The sequence below is a fragment of the Carettochelys insculpta genome, chromosome 3 (assembly GCF_033958435.1).
Source record: "Carettochelys insculpta isolate YL-2023 chromosome 3, ASM3395843v1, whole genome shotgun sequence".
NCBI classification, from domain to species: Eukaryota; Metazoa; Chordata; order Testudines; family Carettochelyidae; genus Carettochelys; species Carettochelys insculpta.
In genome coordinates, this window is record NC_134139.1 from 210,553,683 (window position 1) to 210,575,562 (window position 21,880).

The 21,880-nt window shown below is 58.9% G+C and overlaps 1 protein-coding gene across 1 annotated transcript in view; it reads right to left on the minus strand.

The window, feature by feature from the left end:
* The window catches only part of LOC142010751 (cGMP-dependent protein kinase 2-like), a 51,603-nt gene extending 42,898 nt beyond the window's left edge, over nt 1–8,705 (minus strand). The window contains exons 1-7 of the mRNA XM_074989163.1: nt 8,536–8,705; nt 7,829–7,995; nt 7,396–7,509; nt 6,444–6,549; nt 2,539–2,602; nt 2,081–2,158; nt 653–741 (exon numbers count right to left, since the gene is read on the minus strand). Coding sequence (XP_074845264.1) covers nt 653–741; nt 2,081–2,158; nt 2,539–2,602; nt 6,444–6,549; nt 7,396–7,509; nt 7,829–7,995; nt 8,536–8,705 — 788 coding nt within the window. The remainder of the gene's footprint in view (nt 1–652; nt 742–2,080; nt 2,159–2,538; nt 2,603–6,443; nt 6,550–7,395; nt 7,510–7,828; nt 7,996–8,535) is intronic.
* Nucleotides 8,706–21,880: the final 13,175 nt, after the last annotated feature.

Sequence of the window (21,880 nt, forward strand, 5' to 3'; positions counted from 1 at the left end):
GGAAATAGGGAGAGGGGAGGCACTGGGATGTACCCAGGGGCAGCAGGTGTGGGGAGATGCAGCCCTGAGCCTGGCTGGAGCCCAGGCTCATGGGCCCCTGGAACTCGCCTGCCCCAGCTGTCCCTCCCCAGTGGAGCACGTGGCATTCATCCCCCGCCGAACACTGCCTGGCGCCGTGGGGCCGGCTGCTTGGCCTGTCCAGCGCGCTGAGCCCTGGCCCTGCAGCCCCCCTGCGTGCGCTCCCAGGGCCCCTGCACAGGCCAGCCCGGAAGAGCTCGGATGGGCCCGGTCCCAGCCCTGGCCCCGGCGGAGGGAGCCCCACGCGTCGCGCCCGCCCTGCAGGGTGAAAGCCATTGCCACCCGCTCTCCGGCGCGGCAGCCAGCCAGTCGCCAGCACCGAGAGCAGCTCGGTGTCTAGTTCCCTGCGACGTGCAGGGGCCCTGCCACGCTCCCAGGGCAACCCCTTTGGTTGGGCGTGAGCTTTCCGGGCCCCCAGGGGTTGCCATGTGTGCTGGCCCCATGGTGTGCACGCCAGGCCTGTCACCAGCGTGTGCACCGGGCCCTGTCACCAGCGTGCGCACCGGGCCCCGGCGGGCGTACCCAGCAGGGCGCAGCCGCGTGGCCCAGAGGCGAGGTTCAGGGAGGCACTTACCGCAGCAGCGAGAGCTCCCCAAAGTGGTCACCTGTGCGCAGCACCCGGAGCAGCTCCTCCCGCCCGGCCACACGCCTGCTGACCTGAACCTGCAGGGACACAGGGCTGGGGACTCGCTCCTGGCAGGGCCGGGCAGGCTGGGGACAATGGGCCAGCAGAGGGGCCAGTCGGGTGAGCCGGACGTGCTGGGGGGCCCTGGGCCGGCAGAGGGTGTGATGGAGTGGGGGGGTGCCTGTGTGAGTCAGGCTGGATGTGAGAGACAAGCAGAGCAGCTCCCAGTGCCTAAGGATGACCCTGGGGCTATAACATAGGCTGGCAGGTAACACCTCTGCCCTGAACAAAGAGGAGGGAGGAGCTGAGCTGGGTTTTGAATCGGAGGTGGCAGTTAGAGGCGAGGGGAAGAGGGAGCTGGAAGGCAGCCAGCCTGAGGAGGGGGCAGCTACACCCCAGAGGGGCACCCCTCGGGGTCTTCTCCCCAGGACAGGTTGGAAGGACTGTCTCTGACTGCTGTACTGACGCTTCTGTGAGAAACTGGGCATCTGTTGCCTAATAAACCTCCTGTTGTACCTGCTGAGTAAGAGTCACTCCTGCCAGTGGACGGGGTGCAGTGCAGGGGGACCCCTAAACCCCATCACAGAGGGGCAGTCGGGTGAGCTGGATGTGTTGGGGGTCCCTGGGCCGGCAATGGGGCCAGTCGGGTGAGCCAGACGTGCTGGGGGGCCGTGGGCTGGCAGAGGGGCCTGTTGGGTGAGCTGGACATGTTGGGGGTCCCTGGGCTAGGAGAGGGGCCAGTTGGGTGAGCTGGACGTGCTAGGGGTCCTGCTGCTCCCACACCTCCCCACCCAATCTTCCCCCCACACCTCCTGCCCATGGCAGTAAGCTGGCACCAAACCTCACTCCAGCCAGGCCAAGGGAGGTGTCTGATGAGAGCTGGTGATGCCCGAGTCCAGTTCTGCTGCTCAGATGCCTGGGCCTGGGCTTTAAGTGCCCCAGGTTTAGACATTTTGCCCAGGGGGGTTCTCCCAGCTGTGCCCTGGACCCCCCCTACATTACACGCCTGTCCTGACTTCTGTACCCCTCCCTGCCCCGAGCCCCCGCCATTTATGAGTCTTGCAGGTCCAGTCGTGTCTCCCCTGCAGCAGTGACAGGCCAGTACCCCCGTCGGTTACCTTCCCCCAGGCCTCCCCAGCAAAACGAGGGAGCGCGGTGCCCAGTGGCACTGGGGGGCCTGCTGGGAGACAGGGCCCACTGAACAGCAAGTGGAACCCAGGAGTCCTGAGCGCCAAGCAGGAGCTGCACCCCCTGAACCGCTGCCAAGAACACCTGGGGCAGGGCAGGGCAGGGCAGGGCAGGGGTGGGGCACCCCCAGACAGGGCAGGGCACGGTGGGGGCGTGGCAGGGTGGTTCCCCAGACAGGGCTGCACGCACCTCTCCTTTCAGGATGATGTAGAAGTTTTTCCCCTCGTCCCCTTCACGGACAATCACCTCTTCGGGAGCGAACGTGCACTGCCGGAAAGACCCACGGGCACACCATCACGGCCGGCCAGCCCCACAGGTGGGACCCCCAGCTGGGCCTGGCACGATGCAGGCAGGAGGGGGGTGCTGGTGACCCTGGCAATGCAGCCTGGGGTTCAACCCATGGAGGACACTGTGCCATCAGCCTCAGCCCCACGGTGCCCAGAGGCGTTGCTGGCCCCAGGGCCCAGTGAGGACAGCTCCTGCCACCTGGTCGGCCCCCATGCCCGCGGCAGAGCCAGTCGTCCCCATGTGCCACCCCAGATGTGACCCACATGCGCCAGGCCAGCGGCTCTGCTGCTGTGCTGCGGCCAGGCCCTGGCTGGGGAGACGCTGTCTGTGCTCTGGGGTGGGGGAGCCCCAGGACCTACCTCCTCCATGGAGTCCAGCAGCTTGGAGAGCTGAGCGTCCGCCAGGCCCTGCAGCGACGGTGCCCTGGGGATGGGGAGGCAAGGAGCCGTCTCAGTTACTTGGTCTGCCTGGCACCAGCCAGGGCCTGGCAATGCTGCTGGTGGGACCCCACCAGGAGTCCCAGCGCCCCGTGCCAGCAGCACCCTGTGCCAGCAGGACCCAGCACCCCGTGCCCCGTACCAGCAGCACCCCGTGGCAGTGGGACCCCACCAGGAGTCCCAGCGCCCTGTGCCAGCAGTGCCCCGTGCCAGCAGCGCCCCACCAGGGACCTAGTGCCCTGTGCCAGCAGGACCCAGCGTCCCGTGCCAGCAGCGTCCCGTGCCAGCAGGACCCAGTGCTCTATGCCAGCAGCGCCCTCCACGGACCCAGCACCCCGTGCCAGCAGCACTGTGTGCCAGCAAGACCCAGTGCCCCGTGCCAGCAGCGCCCCATGACAGCAGCGCCGTGTGCCAGCAGTGCCCCATGCCAGCAGCGCCGTGTGCCAGCAGCGCCCCGTGCCAGCAGCACCGTGAGCCAGCAGCGCCCCGTGCCCCATGTCAGCAGCACCCCGTGCTAGCGGGACCCACCCCAAGGGACACAACGCCATGTGTGAGTGGGAGCCGGTGCCCCATTAGCAGGACCCAGCCCCCAGTGGGGTTCCCTCCAGGCACAGGAGGGAGGGAGGGAGGCAGCCATGGGCACTGGAACCAGGGGTGGGGGGATGCTGCAGGTATTACATGGGGCTTCGCACCTGCCCCAGCCTTGGCCCCACTGTCCTTGGCCGTGTCCCCACTGCTGGTGCCACAGCACTGCTCCTGCCCCAGCCCTAGGGGCAGAAGGGCTCAGCTGGGGCCGGGGGCACAGCAATGTTGGAGTCAGCAGCAGGGCTGGCTGCCCGCTGCTGGCGTTGGGACAGCTGGCGCTGGGTGCCAGGCTGGGGGAGTGGAGAACCAGGAGAAGCAGTGAAAGCAGGAACTGGACGAGCCGCCAACTCACTGAGGAGCAAGTGGGGAAAGGCCCTGGGTGCGTGTTCCACGGGGGCCTGAGGGACTGGGGCACGTGACCCAGAAGGAGAGGCTGAGGGATTTGGGCTTGTTTAGTTTACAAAAGAGAAGACTGAGGGGTGATTTAATAGCAGCCTTCAACTTCCTGAAGGGGAGCTCTAAAGAGGATGGAGAGAGGCTGTTCTCAGTGGTGTCAGACGGCAGAACAAGGAGCAATGGGCTGAAGTTGCAGAGGGGGAGGTGTAGGTTGGATATTAGGAGAAACGACTTTCGAAAAGGACCCCCGTGTAGCCGTGCCGAGCCGCACGCTTTCAAAGAGCCACAGCTGGAAGCGTCCTAATGCTAATAAGGTGCTGAATATTCAGTTCAGCGCCTCATTAGTAATCTTTGAAATATGGCTGATCCGAAGATTTGTGCCCGTGTAGACACAGCCTCAGCTTCACACATACAGAATGGGAAGCGACTGTCTAGGAAGGAGTACGGCAGAAAGGGATCTAGGGGCTATAGGGGACCAGAAGCTAAATATGAGTCAGTGTGATGCTGTTGGAAAAAAAAGCAAACATGATTCTGGGATGCATTAACAGGTGTGTTGTGAACACTGCCTTGTGGGTTATCCTGGGATGGAGCAAGGCGAAGGGAGTAAACCCTGACAGAAAATCCGGAGGGGAGTCCTAAGGCGGTTCTGTGCCAACTTCTGGCACTGACCCAGCAAGTCCTGCAGCTGAGCTGGTACCAGACATAGAAGTTATCCTCTCCTTTGGACGATATCAGTAAAGCCAAGAGGCGAACACTGGCATCTGGGCAGCCCAGGGTCCCAAAAAATTGCCCAGGCTCGCACCTGGAGAGGTTCTCCAGCATCGCTTAACAGCGTTGCACCAACACGGGAGGTAACACATACCGGTTATAAGACATATGCAACAGATGCAGCAAGGACTGTCAGTCTCGTGTGGGCCTTCACAGTCACAGTCGACGCTGCAAATGACGATCCCAAATGGAACTATGAAGAGCGCGATCCATAGTCTACGTAGACTGAAGGATGCTACTAACTAACTAACTGTGAACAAGACACGAGGAGTCATTCTGCCACTTTACTCTGCCCTGGTTAGGCCTCAGTTGGAGTATTGTGTCCGGTTCTGGGCACTGCAGTTCAAAAAAGATGTGGAGAAATTGGAAAGGGTCCAGAAAAGAGCAACAAGAATGATCAAAGGTCTGGAGAATGTGACCTATGAAGAAAGGCTGAAAGAATTGGGCTTGTTTAGTTTGGAAAAGAGAAGATTAAGGGGAGACATGATAGAGGTTTTCAGGAATCTAAAAGGGGTTAGAGGGAATCTAAAAGGCAGAGGGAGAAAACTTGTTCCTCTTGGCCTCTGAGGATAGAACAAGGAGCAACGGGCTTAAACTGCAGCAAGGGAGGTTTAGGTTGGACATTGGAAAAAGTTCCTAACTGTCAGGGTGGTCAAACAGTGGAATTAATTGCCAAGGGAGGTTGTGGAATCTCCATCGCTGGAGATATTTAAGAAGAGGTTAGATAGATGTCTAGCAGGGATGGTTTAGACAGTACTTGGTCCTGCCATTGGGGCAGGGGGCTGGACTCGATGGCCTCTCGAGGGCCCTTCCAGTCCTAGCACTCTATGTTTCTATGCCTGTATACAAATGCAAGAAGCATGGATAACAAGCAGGAAGAACTTGAAATCCTAGCAAACAAACACAACTATGGCATGGTGGGATATAAACACGACTGGAACATTAGTACAGAAGTGTACAACTTACTCAGGAAGGACGGGCAGAGTAAACAGGACGGAGGTGTTGCCTTATGTATTAAAAATGTGCACACCCGGACTGAGGTGGAGATGGATGCAGGAGACAGACACATTGAGAGTCTCTGGGTTAGGTTAAAAGGGGTAAAAAACAAGGGTGATGTCATGCTAAGGGTCTACTACACCCCACCTAGCCAGGTAGAAGACATGGGTGAGGCTTTTTCTAAGCAACTAACAAAATCATCCAAAGCGCAGGATTTGGTGGCGATCGGGGACTTCAACTATCCAGACATCTGATGGAGATCTAACACAGCCAGGCCCAGACTATCCAGAAACTTCTTGGACTGCATGGATGACAATTTTTTTTACTTTAAAAGGTGGAAAAAGCTCCTGGCGGGGGAAGCAGTTCTAGATTTAATGTTAACAAATAGGGCAGAAATCGCTGACAATTTGAAAGAGGAAGGCAGCTGGGGAGAGAGTGACCATGAAATCAGAGTCCATGATTCGAAGAAATGGTGAAAGGGAGAACAGCAGAATAGAAACGCTGGATTTCAGGAGGGCGGATTTTGGGGAACTCAGGGAGCTGGTAGGAAAGGTCCCATGGGAAGCACGACTAAGAGGAGAAACAACTGCAGAGAAAGCTGGCAGTGTGTATGACGACTTTAAAGAGAAGTGACGCGTACGCCTGATTGATGCTTGTGAGAGGAGGAAAGCCACAGCCGCAGCCGCACCGACAGAGCCAGGACAATTCCCTTGCCCCCACTGGGAACGCCCGTGCCGTTCAAGGCTTGGGCTCCCCAGCCACACGCGAGTCCACAGCCAATGAGCCTGTGCAGCTCAAGACGTCATCGTCGCACGCAGCGGACCACCAAAACGGTACCAGACCAGCTTGGCTTAGCCAGATCTTGCATGTTCTCAAAATCCCGAACAAGTCACCCAGAGTCACAGAAACATAGACCCCTAGAACCGGAAGGGAGCTTGAGGGGACCTGTCTGCTGCATTCCAAGGGGCCCTGCCCCCATGGACAAGTGCCCCTCTGGAGGTGCTCCCCCCCATGTGCTCCTCCCTCCCCCCACCATATACTCTGAGGGGCCCTGCCCCCCACACCCTGCCCCTCCCACTTACCCTCGCAGAGAGTCCAGGATCTCTGCCCGCCGGCGCTTGGCCTGGCTGGTGATGACGGTGCGGAAGGTCTGCCGGTCAATGGCCCAGAGCCGGACCTGGGTGAGTGCTGGGGGAGGGGTTAGGCTGGGGGTCGGAGCTGGCTCCTAGCTCTGCTCCGTGTCCAGGCCCAGCTGGACCCAGCACCGCCTGGCACTGCCACTGCTGGAGAGACGGCCAGGCCGGGCCGGGCTGGGCTGGGAGCTGTGCATGGCCAGAGCCCAGCCAGCTCTGGAGTCGGGGCAGAGGGTGTGAGGGGGTACACCAGAGCGGGTGAACTGCATCCCAGGGAGTCATATGGGTTGGGGCCAGAGCCAGTGGGGCTGGTGTGCAGCCCTGCAGCGCTGTGGGGCTGCAGCCAGGGGTTGGCTCCAGAGCCCAGGCAGGTGGGGGGAGGGGCGTGGCAGGGGTGTGGGGGAAGGGGGGTCCGGAGCCCGTGCAGGTGGGGGGAGGGGAGCGGTGGGGGGGGGAGAGGGGGAAGGGGTGTGGCAGGGGTGTGGGGGGAGAGGGGTCCAGAGCCTGGGCAGGCGGGGGGAGGGGCGTGGTGGGGGTGTGGGGGGGAGGGGGATCTGGAGCCTGGGCAGGCGGGGGGAGGGGCGTGGCAGGGGTGTGGGGGAAGGGGGGTCCGGAGCCCGTGCAGGTGGGGGGAGGGGAGCGGTGGCGGGGGGGAGAGGGGGAAGGGGTGTGGCAGGGGTGTGGGGGGAGAGGGGTCCAGAGCCTGGGCAGGCGGGGGGAGGGGCGTGGCGGGGGTGTGGGGGGGAGGGGCGTGGCGGGGGTGTGGGGGGGAGGGGGATCTGGAGCCTGGGCAGGCGGGGGGAGGGGCGTGGCAGGGGTGTGGGGGGGAGAAGGGTCCACAGCCTGGGCAGGCGGGGGGAGGGGCGTGGCGGGGGTGTGGGGGGGCGCTGGGCAGCCTCACCTGTGACGGTGGCCGTGCGCTGGCAGTTGTACAGGACGGCGAGTTCCCCGAACACGTCCCCCGGGAGCAGCGTGCGGAGCTGGCAACCCCGCTGGCTCACCCGCAGCTCCCCCTCTGCCAAGGAGAGCCCCTTAAATGGGGCTGTGGCCCAACCCCGCTGGCTCTACCCCCGTTGGGCAGGGGGGACAGCCTGGGACGGGGAAGCGCTCACGCTCCTTCACACGCACTGGGGCGGGACAGGCGCACACACACATGCACACACACACTCACACGGGCTGGGCGGGGCTGGCACACACACACACGCACTGGGGCGGGGCAGGGCTGGCGCACACACACACACACACACGGGGTGGGCGGGGCTGGCGCACACACACACACACACACGGGGTGGGCGGGGCTGGCGCGCACCCCTGCAGGCCGGGTCGGGGCTCACCAGCGACGAGGTACATGGTGTCCCCATCGGCACCCTCGGCCAGCACCACGTGGCCCGGGCCGTGGCAGGCAGGCGTGAAACTCTGCACCAGGGCGTCCGTCTGGCTCTCACCCAGGAGCCGCAGGGTCTCGCTCCGCGCCATGGCTCCTGCGATCAGGCTGCAGTCCCTGGGGTGCAGGGAGAGGAGTGGGGCTGGGACGGGCACCAGAGCCCTGGGACAAGACCCCTCAGCCCCCGGGCAGGCAGCCCGGGACTCAGGAGGATCCCAGAAGCGGCTGGCACGTCCCTGTCTCCCAGCCCAATGTTGCACAGTCCCAGGCCTTAGGCACTGCCCCTGCAGCTCCCATTGGCCGCTGCTCCTGACCGATGGGTGCTGCAGAGCCGGTGCTCAGGGTGGGGGCAGCCTGGCACTTAGGAGCCAGGGGCACATGCTGGCCCTGCTGGGGCATGCAGAGAAGTGGCTGCTGCAGGCAGCTGGACCGTCAGGGGCCTGGGCTGCAGAGCTGCCCGAAGACAGTGAGGTCCCTTTCGGCAGCTAAAAACCAGATGCCACCCAAGACGCTGCCCCCACTGGGGCCTGAGCAGGGCTGGCAGGCGTCCCCATGGCTCGCCCTTACCGCGCGGGCCGAACCCCACTGGCTGGGGTGTCCTGGGGGGAGGGGCGGTGGGGCCATCCTGGGCCGTCTCTGAGCTGCTCGGGGGGTTACCTGGGTGACTTAGGGACCTGGGGCAGCTGCAGAGCCCAATCACTAGCGAGGGGCTCAGGAACAATGGGCTGGGCCCAGCTCTGCCTTCTTCTGCCGTCAGCACCAGCCTGGTCCGCGATCCCTCTGCTCACGCTGCCTCCGGTGTTCTCCGGCACCCCGCCTGGGGTCATGGGCAGAGGTGGGCACGAGGCACCTGCTGGGACAGTGTGGGATTGTCATAGGCTTGTACAGACCACGCTGCCGCCACCACACCAGCCAAAATGCGCAAGGCAGGGACCCCGTTGTAATGGGGCGGCTCTCCCCTCCCGGGAGGGCCCCCCAGCTGAGCGTGTGCACCTGCACACCCTCCGTGCAACTCCTCCAGCCACGGGCCACACCCCTGTGCACCCACACACCCAACGGGGCCATCTCGGTGCCTCTCCAGCGTCGGTCGTTCCCTTGGTCGGGTCCCGCTCCACCGAGTGCTGCTCCCAGCCCTTCCCTGCCCTTCCCTTCCCTTCCCTCGCTCAGGGCTTCAGGGTCCCATGAGCTCTCCAGAGGGAGCGGTCCACGGTGGTGGTGGTCCCCCATCCGCATCCCTTGAACTCCACACTGCAACTAAGTGCTGCTCTGCTTTGCATCTCCTTTTATAGGACCTCCTTGGCTCCCCGATTGGCTGAGTCTTCTGCTGCCATTCTAGCCTGCGTGGAGGACCTCTCTATGGGCATAGTGTGGCAGGATCACAAGGCTTCCTTCACCCCACCCCACCCGGCTCCTTTGGAAGGGGTCTGTGACATTGCTGCAGAAGACAGCTTCCCAAGACCACCTTCGCGCCAGGCGTTTTTCTGCACTGTATGAAGGAATGCGGCTGCGATGGGTCACTTGGTCTCTGACGTACAGTTCACAACGAACCAGGGTGTGATAAAGCAATGGACTGTCCAACTGCTGAACTCACTGTCCAGCTGCTCGGCGGTACTGTGCGTAAAACGCCTTACCAAGAACTAGCCCTGCCAATTGCAGGGCTAAAGGAGAAACCAGGCAAAGCAGGGAGGCAAAATCAAATCAGCGTCTCAGTTGTCTGCATACCAGTGTGAGAAGTGGGGGGAGGAAGCAGGAAGGACTAGAACTGCCGGTAAATAAACACAACTACGACACAGCCGGTATGAGAGGGACTTGGTGGGATAATGCACACGACTGGAATAGAAGGGTGCAGCTTGCCAAGGAAGGACAGGCAGGGGAAAGGGCAGAGGCATTGCCTTATGTATTAAAATACACACACTTGGACCGAGGTGGAGATGGATGTAGGAGACAGACCTGTTGAGAGTTTCTGGGCTGGGTTAAAAGGGGTGAAAATCAAGGGCGATGTCACAGTTGGGTCTACTACAGACCAGCAACCCAGGAAGAGGTGGATGAGGCCTTTTTAAACAACTAACAGAATCATCCAACGCGCAGGACTTGGTGGTGTTGGGGGACTTCAGCTACCCAGGCATCCGCTGGGGAAAGAACACAGCAGGGCACAGACTGGCCAGCAGCTCTTGGAACGTGCTGGAGACAATGTGGGACGTCAGAAGGCGGCGAAAGAGGCTGGGAAGGGGGGAAGCTGTTCCAGAGCTGAGTTTGACAATTAGGGAGGAGCTGGTTGAAAGTGGAACTGTGACAAAGTGGGGGGCATGTGCGTGTGTGCGTGAGAGAGAGAGTCTAGCTCACAAGGGGTGTGAGGGCCCTGCTGACTGTGACCTACGCCTGCCCATTTGTGACCTAGGCGAACACGTAACACCTTTGCTTCCCAGGACACCTAGACAAAGAGAGGGCTGGAGCCTGGCTGGTTTTTGAATTAGAAGCCTGGGCACCTCGGGGCAGTTAGCCTGGGCTGGAGGACAGAGACAAAGGGGGAGCCAAAGCTCTGGGATGGGGGCTCCCCTCAGGGCCTCCTCTCCCCAAGATGGGTTGGACTGACTGTTTCTGTTTGCTGCACTGACACCTCTGTGCTGAGCTGTGTCCCTGGCGACTACCAAACCTTCTGTGCTACCTGCGGAGTGAGAGTCACTTCTGCCTGCGGCCGGCGGCAGAACCTGGGACCCCCCACTCCCCAGCAGGAAGGCAGTTTGGGTGAAAGTGACCACGAACCAATGCGCTCGTGATTCTAAAGGGTGGTAGAAGGGAGAGCGGCAAACTAAAGACGGTGGATTTCAGGAAGGCAGATTTTGGCGAGCTCAGGGAGCTGGTGGGTAAAGGCCCAGGGGAAGCGAAACTAAGAGGAAAAACAACTGAAGGCAGGCGGCAGCTTTTCAAAGGGACATTGTTATGGGCACGAGAGCAAACTGCTCCAGCGCCTGGAAAGGGAGGAATTGCAGCAAGAGAGCACCCTGACTGCCCAGGAGATCCCGAATGACCTAACAAGGAAACAGGAGTCCTGCAGAAAGGGCAGACCTGGTCCCATCACAACGGGTGAATATAACACCCACGCACAAGCAAGGACATAAGGACAACCCTGCCCCGCCCAGGGTCCTGGGGGTTAACTCCTGTGTCAGGAAAGATAATGGAGCAAATAATTACGGCATCCGTCTGCAGACATCTGAAGATAACAAGGTGGTAAGTCACAGCCAGCAGGGCTTTGCCAAGAACCAGTCACGTCAACTCAATCTAATAACTTTCTGTGACAAGATCACAAACCTCAGGGATAAGGGGGAAGTGGTAGGCGTGGTACACCTAGACCTGAGCAGAGCATTTGACACACTCCCCATGACCTTCTGATCAACAAACTAGGGACCTGTCGTCTAGATGTGGCTACTCTAGGCTAGTGCCTAACTGGTTGGATAACCTTTCTCAGAGAGCGGTTTTCCGTGGGTCACAGTCATGATGGAAGGACTTCACAAGTGGGGTTCCACAGGGGTCTGCTTTGGGACCGGCTCCGTTCAACATCTTGCTTGAGGAGTTAGAGAATAGCACACAGAGTGCGCCTATGAAGTTTGTGGATGACACCAAGCTGGGAGAGTTGGCCACTGCTTTGCAGGACAGGAGTGTAATTCAAAATGATCTGGACAAACTGCAGAAATGGTCTGAGGTCACAAGGATGGAGTTCAATAAGGGCGACTGCGAAGTGCTCCACTGAGGGAAGAACAGTCAGTTTCATGCACACAGAACGGGAAGGGCGTCTCTGGAAGGGAGCAGTGCAGAAGGGAGCCGGGGGCATTGCGAGCCACAAGGTAAATTGGAGTCAGCAGTGTGGTGCTGTTGTAATAAAAGCAAACGTCCTTCTGGGATGCACTGACAGGAGCATTGTGAGCAAGACACAGGAGGTAACACTCCCACTCTGCTCTGTTCCATGAAAGGGCCAATCGGGCGCTGCAGGGGCTGGGTGTCTGCCAGGCCGTTCAGAACAACGCCCCTGCACCGAGCCCAACACAGCACAGGGCCCCTTCCTCCCGGCCCTTCGCCCAGCCAGAGCTGCAGGGCGCCCACTGGCTGCAGAGTCGTGCGAATGCAGAGGGCGTCACTCCTGGCTCAGCCTGCAGTAATTTTCCAGGGACATTGAGCTCATGCCCTTGAAAGACAGAACATGCTGCAGGGTTACTGAGAAAGGGACGCACCCTTCTGCTCACGCTGGTATCCCAGCGCAGCCTGGGACAGACGAGACCACAGCCGAGTGTAAGTCACGCCTAGCAACCCACGACTTCGGGCGGATTCCAGCAGCAGAGCTGGGGAAGGTACCACGCAAGGTACTTGAGTAAAGTGTGTGCCTGTGTGCGTTTTTACTCAAGTACTTTTCCAAAGGGACGCTGCTGACTTGTACTTAAGTACATCCCTCCCAGCAGGTGCCCATTTACTCAAGGAACTTTTCGGGTACTTTTTCCACGTCTGTCCAGCAGCTCGTGTTACCCACTTGCCAGCAGCCAGCCGAGAGAACCGCCGCCAGCAGCTCTGTTCGTTCCTGTCTGAACTACAGACAGACACCAAGAGCAGTTACAGGTACAGTGCAGCACAGCTATTGGCTACGGCACAGAATAGCTGCTGGGTATGGTGCAGCACACCTACCGGCAATGGCACGGCACAGCTACCGGCTATGGCGCGGCACAGCTACCGGCTATGACACAGCGCAGCTACAGGCTATGCCACGGCACAGCTACCGGCTACGGCGCGGCACAGCTTCCGGCTACGTCACGGCACAGCTACAGGCTACGTCACGGCACAGCTACCGGCTATGGCGCAGCACAGCTACAGGCTATGGCGCGGCACAGCTACAGGCTATGGAGCGGCACAGCTTCCGGCTATGGCGCGGCACAGCTACCGGCTATGGCGCGGCACAGCTACAGGCTATGGCGCGGCACAGCTACCGGCTATGGCGCGGCACAGTGCCAGGTGAGCTGACAACTCCAAACAACCGAGCCAGCTGTGGACGTGCTCCTACCTACAACGTGCCCAGATGTGACGAGAGCAGCCAAATCCCACAGCACAGCTCCCAGCACTTGAGGGCACTTTGACCGGAGAGTCACTCGGGCCACTCCTTTCGGAAGGGCGTGGAAACGGCTCACGCTGGCAGGTGCTCCGGAGGCTCTGCCATGAATATGCAGCGCCTCATTAGCATAATGCCGGCCACACGCGGTTCGAAAGTGGCGCTTGTGAATCGCGTGTTGCCCGTGTAGCCGGGGCCGTTCGAAGGGACCCCCGACTTTGAAAGCCCCTTCTTCCTGAAACCAAACAGGAGGCAGGTCCTTCAAAGTCTGGGGGGTCCCTTCGAACGGCCCCCGGCTACGCGGGCGACACGCGATTCACAAGCGCCACTTTCGAACCGCGTGTGGCCGGCGTTATGCTAATGAGGCGCTGCATATTCATGGCAGAGCCTCCGGAGCACCTGCCGGCATGGCCGTCAACGTGTGCCTCCAGAAAGGACGGGGTTAGCAGAGACGTAGCCTTGGAGGCCTGCTGGGCCTAGGCAAGTGGCTGCACTCGCTTCAGCCACCACCCGAGACAGACTGGCCAGCCCTGGTGCTTGGAAGTGAGAAGATGTCACATGGCCGGACTTTAGATGGGGTCTGGAAGCCGTGTTAATGCCCAGTGTGGCTACTGGCCCCCAGCCTCGTGCCAGGAGGGGGTGGGCTGTGGGAGGTAGCTAATGGAAGCTGATGATGCCCTGAGCCTGTGTAGGCGTCTGTGTCACGTATGTAGGTGCAGTTACAGACTGTCGCTCTGCAGCTGGGTCAGACCATGTTTCGGGGCTGAGCTTCTCCATGGGAGCTGTGAGCTCGGCCCAGCCAGGACACTGGGCTGCACAACGAGGTGGAAACAGGTGCTCAGACGCCGACTCCACGTCCCAGACACTTGGGATGCATCAACGGGATGAACAACAAGACGTCCTGTGGCACCTTGTAGACTAACAGATATTTTGGAGCATGAGATTTCCTGGGCAAAGACCCGCTACAGCAATGGGAGGGAGCCCAATGGTCACCTGAGCTGGGCTCACACAAAGGAACAGAAATTGGAGACCGTCTCCTGCGATTCATTCAATGGCCGTTTGCCACAATAGCCCGAGTCAGGTGGGGGCGGATGGGGCAAACTCTTCCCAAAGAGCGAATGGGCAGGGAGCAGACATCAGGAATCCCAGCACACGTTAGCACCTCAGTGGAGTGGGCCAGTCTGTTAAAGACCTGAGAATGTGTGTCCTAGAGCAGATTACATGGGGAAAGGTGGGAATTGGTGTTCATGTTCAAATTCGACACCTTAGCACTTGTTAAGAACAAAGACAACAATTACATCAGGCCTTCCAAGGACTGCTTCCTAAGGATCCCAGGCAGGACACTTAACACCCCCACCCCTCACCCCCTTCTTCAGTCCTACCTACTTCATTTTTCAGTTCTTATTGCAATTGGTTTTGGACCTCTCTACTTACACACATCAATCCGTACTGGAAATGCGATTGATCCAAAGAAGTGGGTCTGTCCCATGAAAGCTCATCACGAAATACATCATTTTGTTAGTCTTTGAAGTGCTACATTTCTGCTGTTTTGTTTTCCTCCAGGGTCTAGGGGAAGAAGAAGGGACTATTGTCCCTGAACACAAGAGACAACTACAAGAGAGACCCAGGCTGTGGCCTCAGCAGTGTCCATCTGGGATCCTTTGTCTTGTGGTCTCCAAGGGTCCATGTCCCAGCATGTGTGCCCCAGCGGGCTGGATCTACAATGCACCAATGACTAAATCTATGTAACCTGAAATGAACTTTCAGAGATTTTCAGGAATCAGCAAAAACACGGCTGGCTGCAGCGGTAGTTATGACTGAAGTATGTAAAGTATTGCTGGAACAACTCTTCTCTCTAACCTTGTTCTTTTTTATTAATAAATCTTTAGATATTAGATCTAAAGAATTGGCGAGTGTCTTGTTTTGGGTAAGATCCAAGTGTATATTGACTGCGGTCTGGGGCTGGGCTTTTTGGGATCTGGAAGAATCTGTGTGGCGCTGGGTGAAACAGGCTTAAGAGCCTCTCACCTGAATTTGGGGGCTGCTGGTCTGGGCTGGTAGCAGCTGGGAAGTCTGTGGGTTTGCGTGTGTGGCTCTGGCTGGCCAGTGAGGCTGGCAGAGGTGCTGTGGTGGCTGGTTGCGTTTGCCTGAGTAAGAAGGAAACCCCTGTTTGGGGCTGTAAGTGGCCTGGATTTTAAACAGAGGTACCTGGATTGATTTCTCTAGCTGTGCCCAGAAACCCCATCCTATTACAGAAGAATTCAGTACCCCAAGTTGCTGGGACCAAGACTGAGCATGGAGAGTTAGACAGAACCTGTTGACATCTATTAAACCTCCCACGCTGCAGGTTACACCCAGTGCATCTGGTCCTGTTCTCCGCGGAGAACAAGAATATTTTTCTCTCTCCTCCTGGTAACAAGTCTCTAGGTAGTTGAAGGCTTTTAGCTGGTGGCTTCTCCGCGTTCTCTGCTCCAGACTAAACAAGCCCAGTTTCTTCAGTCTCCTCTCACAGCCTGCGTTCTCTGGACCTTTCATCACTCTCGTTGCTCTGCTCTGGACCTTCTCCAGCCGCTCCACATCTTTGCTGAGATGCGGTGCCCAGACCTGGACGCAGGTCTCCAGCTGAGGGCAGAGCGGAAGAGCGACTTCCTGTGTCCTGCTCACAACGCTCTGTTGATGCGGCCCCGTTCCCAGAGCGCTGTTTGTTTGTCCTGCAACAGCGTCGTGCTGTCGACTTATATTCAGAGTGTGATTCTCGCTGACTCCTCGGTCCCTCTCTGCCATGCTCCTGCCTTGCCAGTCCGTTCCCGTTCTGTATGTGTGACACTGATCCTTCCTCGGCAGGGGGAGCACTTTGCATTAGTCTTTATTCGACTGACCTCAGCCCACGCCTGCGGTTTGTGCAGAAGTGATGTTACTGGATGTTTAAAATAATTATGAAACCATTTCTGTGATCACTGCACTAGGTCTGCACCAACCCACGTGCCAGGCAGGCCACGTGCGGGGTCTCATGAAAGCTGGTAATGCCCTGTGTCACTCGTGTATCTCAGCCACGCGTGGCAGTGAAGTTACAGATGTCGGCTTTATACCTGCATTAGAAATGCCTAGAGCTGAGGACTCACAGTGCGAAGGGTGATCACCTCCCCAGCCAGTGACATGGACCGAACAGAGCACTGATGTCGAATCTGCCTGTTATGGAAATTGAGACTGGTCATCTGGAATGTTACAGAGGTTGAGGCTGAGGATGTTACGGCTGAGGATGTTACAGAGGTTCCTAAATCTGAGCCAGCCTTTTTAGGTGACAAATCTGAGGAACTCACTCAGATTGAAGTGACATTAGAGGAGGTTTTGGAGTTAATTGATAAGCTGAATAGTAACAAGTCTCCAGGACAGACGGCATTCACCCAAGGGTTCTGAAAGAACTCAAATGTGAAATTGCGCAGTTATTAACAGTGGTTTGTAACCTATCCTTTAAATCCACTTTGGTACCCAATGACTGGAAGACGGCCAATATAACGCCAATATTTAAAAAAGGCTCTAGAGGAGACCCTGGCAATTATAGACCGATAAGTTTAACATCAGTACCAGGCAAATTAGTAGAAACACTAGTAAAGAATAAAATTGCAAGGCATGTAGAAGAGCACGAATTGTTGGGCAAAAGTCAGCATGGTTTCTGCAGAGGGAAGTCGTGTCTAACTAATCTATTAGAATTCTTTGAAGGGGTTAATAAACATGCGGACAAGGGGCACCCAGTGGACATAATATACCTAGATTTCCAGAAAGCCTTTGACACGGTCCCACACCAAAGGCTTTTATGTAAATTAGGTGGTCATGGGATAAGAGGAAAGATCCTTTCATGGATCGGGAATTGGTTAAAAGACAGAAAACAAAGGGTCGGAATAAATGGTAAATTTTCACAATGGAGGAGGGTAACTAGTGGTGTTCCCCAGGGGTCAGTCCTGGGACCGATCCTGTTCAACTTGTTCATCAATGATCTAGAAAATGAGGTAAGCAGTGAGGTGGCAAAGTTTGCAGATGACACCAAGTTGTTCAGGACAGTCAAAACCAAAAGGGATTGTGAAGAACTACAAAAAGATCTCAGCAAACTGAGTGATTGGGCAGCAAAATGGCAAATGAAATTTAACGTGGGTAAGTGTAAGGTAACGCATGTTGGAAAAAATAACCCAAATTACACGTACAACATGATGGGGTCAAATTTAGCTACGACAGATCAGGAAAGGGATCTTGGAGTTATAGTGGATAGTTCTCTGAAGACATCCACGCAGTGTGCAGCGGCAGTTAGTAAGGCAAATAGGATGTTAGGAATTATTAAAAGAGGGATCGATAATAAGACAAAAGATATCATACTTCCCCTATATAAAACTATGGTACGCCCACATCTCGAGTACTGCGTGCAGGTGTGGTCTCCTCACCTCAAAAAAGATATATTGGCATTAGAAAAGGTTCAGAAAAGGGCGACTAAGATGATTAGGGGCTTGGAACGGGTCCCATATGGGGAGAGGCTAGAGAGACTGGGACTTTTCAGTTTGGAAAAGAGGCGATTGAGGGGCGATATGATGGAGGTATATAAAATCATGAATGGTGTGGAGAAAGTGAATATAGAAAAATTATTTACCTTTTCCCATAATACAAGAACTAGGGGACACCAAATGAAATTGATGGGTGGTAGGTTCAAAACTAATAAAAGGAAATTTTTCTTCACACAGCGCACAGTCAACCTGTTTAACTCCTTGCCCGAGGAGGCTGTGAAGGCCAGGACTCTAATAGGGTTTAAAAAAGAGCTCGATAAATTTTTGCAGGTTAGGTCCATAAATGGCTATTAGCCAGGGATAAAGTATGGTGCCCTAGCCTTCAGTACAAGGGCAGGAGATGGATGGCAGGAGATAAATCACTTGATCATTGTCTTCTGTTCTCCTTCTCTGGGGCACCTGGCATTGGCCACCGTCGGCAGATGGGATGCTGGGCTGGATGGACCTTTGGTCTGACCCAGTATGGCCGTTCTTATGTTCTTATGGCCAACGGCAGAGCGCCAAAGCAGGCCCGAGCCGGGGAGCCTCCACTGCCGGCACGCAGACGAAAGGGTTTTCCTGCGCAGGGCAAGGCCATACAGGTGTCCCTGGCTGCGATCATCTGGAGCTTGTTCTTCAGTCCTAATGCACCAAGGACCCACCCCCCAGAGGATGTGTTTTCAGAGACTCTCAGGAGTGGCAGCTGATAACACCACTGGCTGCACCCGCAGCAGTAATCAGTGTATGCAAAGTAGCACCGTAACCATTCTTCTCTCTCCCCTGTTCTTTCTTTCTTTGCTAATAACCCTTTACATGTTGGGTTCTCAGGCCCGGCCCAGCGGGCCGGTTTGGGTAAGAGCCAAGTGTACATTGACCTGGGACTGCGGCTGGACCCTTTGGGGTCTGGAAGGACCTGTGTGGAGTTGGTGAAATAGGATTTTATAGCCCCTGCTCCCCACACCTGAGTAGGGGGTTGCTGGTTTGGGCGTTAGGAGCAGCTGGGAAGGCTCTGGGTTTGCGTGGGGGGCTCTGGCTGGCAGTGGGGCTGGCTGAGGTGCTGTTGTGGCTGGTTGGGTTTGCCTGAGTGAGAAGAAAATCCCAGCCTGGGGCTGTAAGTGGCCCAGGTTTAAGCTATTTGCCTGAGATTGGTTCCCTCGGCCAAGCTCAGAACCCCCCCGTCACACTACAGCCTGTTGTGAAACTAGGCAGAGGTGATGTACCTGCAGAAGACCTCAGTGCGCTGCCAAGGGTGCAGGTACCCCAGGCTGAGAAGCAGTGGTCTAGGTTGCGCTTCCCTAGGCTGTGTACGCAAAGGACAGGCAAGACAGTCTCACGTGCCCTACGAACGTCTCGAGAGCCCACGTCTCAGGGGATGCCCTCCCGGCCACACGCAGCACAGCAGTCCGGGGGTCTGACAGGACCGATCTGTGACAAATCCAGTCTGACTGTTACTTATCATCTTGTTAGCTGCTGGGCCAGGGGCTCCCGCACTGCGGGCTGGGCCCACAAAGGGGGTCCCCCTGCTTCAGTGGGGTGACCGGGGCAGGAATTTCACGCGCTAGGGCCCAGAGCTGCAGTCTCAACCTGAGTCTTACTGCTCAGAGCTAAAGCCTGTGGGCTCTACCCCAGGGCGCTGGGGCTCAGGTTGTAGGGTGCACCTGGGGTGCTGGGGCTCAGGTTGTAGGGTGCACCCCGGGGTGCTGGGGCTCAGGTTGTAGGGTGCACCCCAGGGGCTGGGGCTCAGGTTGCAGGGTGCACCTGGGGGGCTGGGGCTCAGGTTGTAGGGTGCACCCCGGGTGCTGGGGCTCAGGTTGTAGGGTGCACCCATGGGTGCTGGGGCTCAGGTTGTAGGGTGCACCCCAGGGGCTGGGGCTCAGGTTGCAGGGTGCACCTGGGGGGCTGGGGCTCAGGTTGTAGGGTGCACCCCGGGTGCTGGGGCTCAGGTTGTAGGGTGCACCCCAGGGGCTGGGGCTCAGGTTGCAGGGTGCACCTGGGGGGCTGGGGCTCAGGTTGTAGGGTGCACCCCAGGGGCTGGGGCTCAGGTTGCAGGGTGCACCTGGGGTGCTGGGGCTCAGGTTGTAGGGTGCACCCCGGATGCTGGGGCTCAGGTTGTAGGGTGCACCCATGGGTGCTGGGGCTCAGGTTGTAGGGTGCACTCCAGGGGCTGGGGCTCAGGTTGCAGGGTGCACCTGGGGGGCTGGGGCTCAGGTTGTAGGGTGCACCCCGGGTGCTGGGGCTCAGGTTGTAGGGTGCACCCATGGGTGCTGGGGCTCAGGTTGCAGGGCTCAGGTTGTAGGGTGCACCCCGGGTGCTGGGGTTCAGGTTGTAGGGTGCACCCATGGGTGCTGGGGCTCAGGTTGCAGGGTGCACCCCAGGTGCTGGGGCTCAGGTTGTAGGGTGCACCCATGGGTGCTGGGGCTCAGGTTGTAGGGTGCACCCCGGGTGCTGGGGCTCAGGTTGCAGGGTGCACCCCGGGTGCTGGGGCTCAGGTTGTAGGGTGCACCCATGGGTGCTGGGGCTCAGGTTGCAGGGCTCAGGTTGTAGGGTGCACCCCGGGTGCTGGGGTTCAGGTTGTAGGGTGCACCCATGGGTGCTGGGGCTCAGGTTTCAGGGTGCACCCCAGGTGCTGGGGCTCAGGTTGTAGGGTGCACACCGGGTGCTGGGGCTCAGGTTGTAGGGTGCACCCATGGGTGCTGGGGCTCAGGTTGCAGGGTGCACCCCGGATGCTGGGGCTCAGGTTGTAGGGTGCACCCATGGGTGCTGGGGCTCACGTTGCAGGGTGTACCCCGGGTGCTGGGGCTCAGGTTGTAGGGTGCACCCATGGGTGCTGGGGCTCAGGTTGTAGGGTGCACCCCAGGGGCTGGGGCTCAGGTTGCAGGGTGCACCTGGGGGGCTGGGGCTCAGGTTGTAGGGTGCACCCCGGGTGCTGGGGCTCAGGTTGTAGGGTGCACCCATGGGTGCTGGGGCTCAGGTTGTAGGGTGCACCCCAGGGGCTGGGGCTCAGGTTGCAGGGTGCACCTGGGGGGCTGGGGCTCAGGTTGTAGGGTGCACCCCGGATGCTGGGGCTCAGGTTGTAGGGTGCACCCATGGGTGCTGGGGCTCAGGTTGTAGGGTGCACTCCAGGGGCTGGGGCTCAGGTTGCAGGGTGCACCTGGGGGGCTGGGGCTCAGGTTGTAGGGTGCACCCCGGGTGCTGGGGCTCAGGTTGTAGGGTGCACCCATGGGTGCTGGGGCTCAGGTTGCAGGGTGCACCCCAGGTGCTGGGGCTCAGGTTGTAGGGTGCACCCCGGGTGCTGGGGCTCAGGTTGCAGGGTGCACCCCGGGTGCTGGGGCTCAGGTTGTAGGGTGCACCCATGGGTGCTGGGGCTCAGGTTGTAGGGTGCACCCATGGGTGCTGGGGCTCAGGTTGCAGGGCTCAGGTTGTAGGGTGCACCCCGGGTGCTGGGGTTCAGGTTGTAGGGTGCACCCATGGGTGCTGGGGCTCAGGTTTCAGGGTGCACCCCAGGTGCTGGGGCTCAGGTTGTAGGGTGCACACCGGGTGCTGGGGCTCAGGTTGTAGGGTGCACCCATGGGTGCTGGGGCTCAGGTTGCAGGGTGCACCCCGGATGCTGGGGCTCAGGTTGTAGGGTGCACCCATGGGTGCTGGGGCTCAGGTTGCAGGGTGCACCCCGGGTGCTGGGGCTCAGGTTGCAGGGTGCACCCCGGGTGCTGGGGCTCAGGTTGCAGGTGTGTCCCTGGGGATGCAATGCTGTGGTGCGCAGTGATCCCTGTGCAGTGCTGTGCACGAAGCCATAGGGAAGGCCTGGCCGTGAGCCCTGCTCCTGCCCCCCACCCGGCAGGCCCCTGCTCCCCTTACCCAGCTCCCGCGTGCCTCTGGGCCACGCCACGCTGTGCAGGTACTCGCGCTCCTCCTGCAGCCGCCGCTCGCGCAGCTGGCGCTCCATCTCCGCAGCCTGGGGCGTGGGGGTGCAGGGAGGGGCTGGGCTGCCGGCCTGCACCTGCCTCCGACTGCTGGGGACAGAGAGGGACATGCCAGAAGTACGGCACGTTCTGCCCTCCCAGCCCCCTCGGACACCCCGGACCCTTGGCATGGCAAGTGCCAGGGACAAAGCCCCCAGGCCCACAGCGACAGCCAGGGAGTGGGCACCCAAAAAGAGTCTGCCAGAGCCCCCTGTGCCCATTGCACAGCTGGAGCAAACACCGCCCCCCCGTACCTAGGGAGTGGGGAAACTGAGTCACACAGCAGGACAGAAACTCCCCATGTTCTCTCTGCCTCAAACGCCATGACTGTGGCCCTTTCCTTCCTCGCTTACACTGGGGGGATCTTTGGCTCTGCCCACACCCCCCGGCACTGGCGGAATGAATGAGAGCCCCAGGGCAGGGGT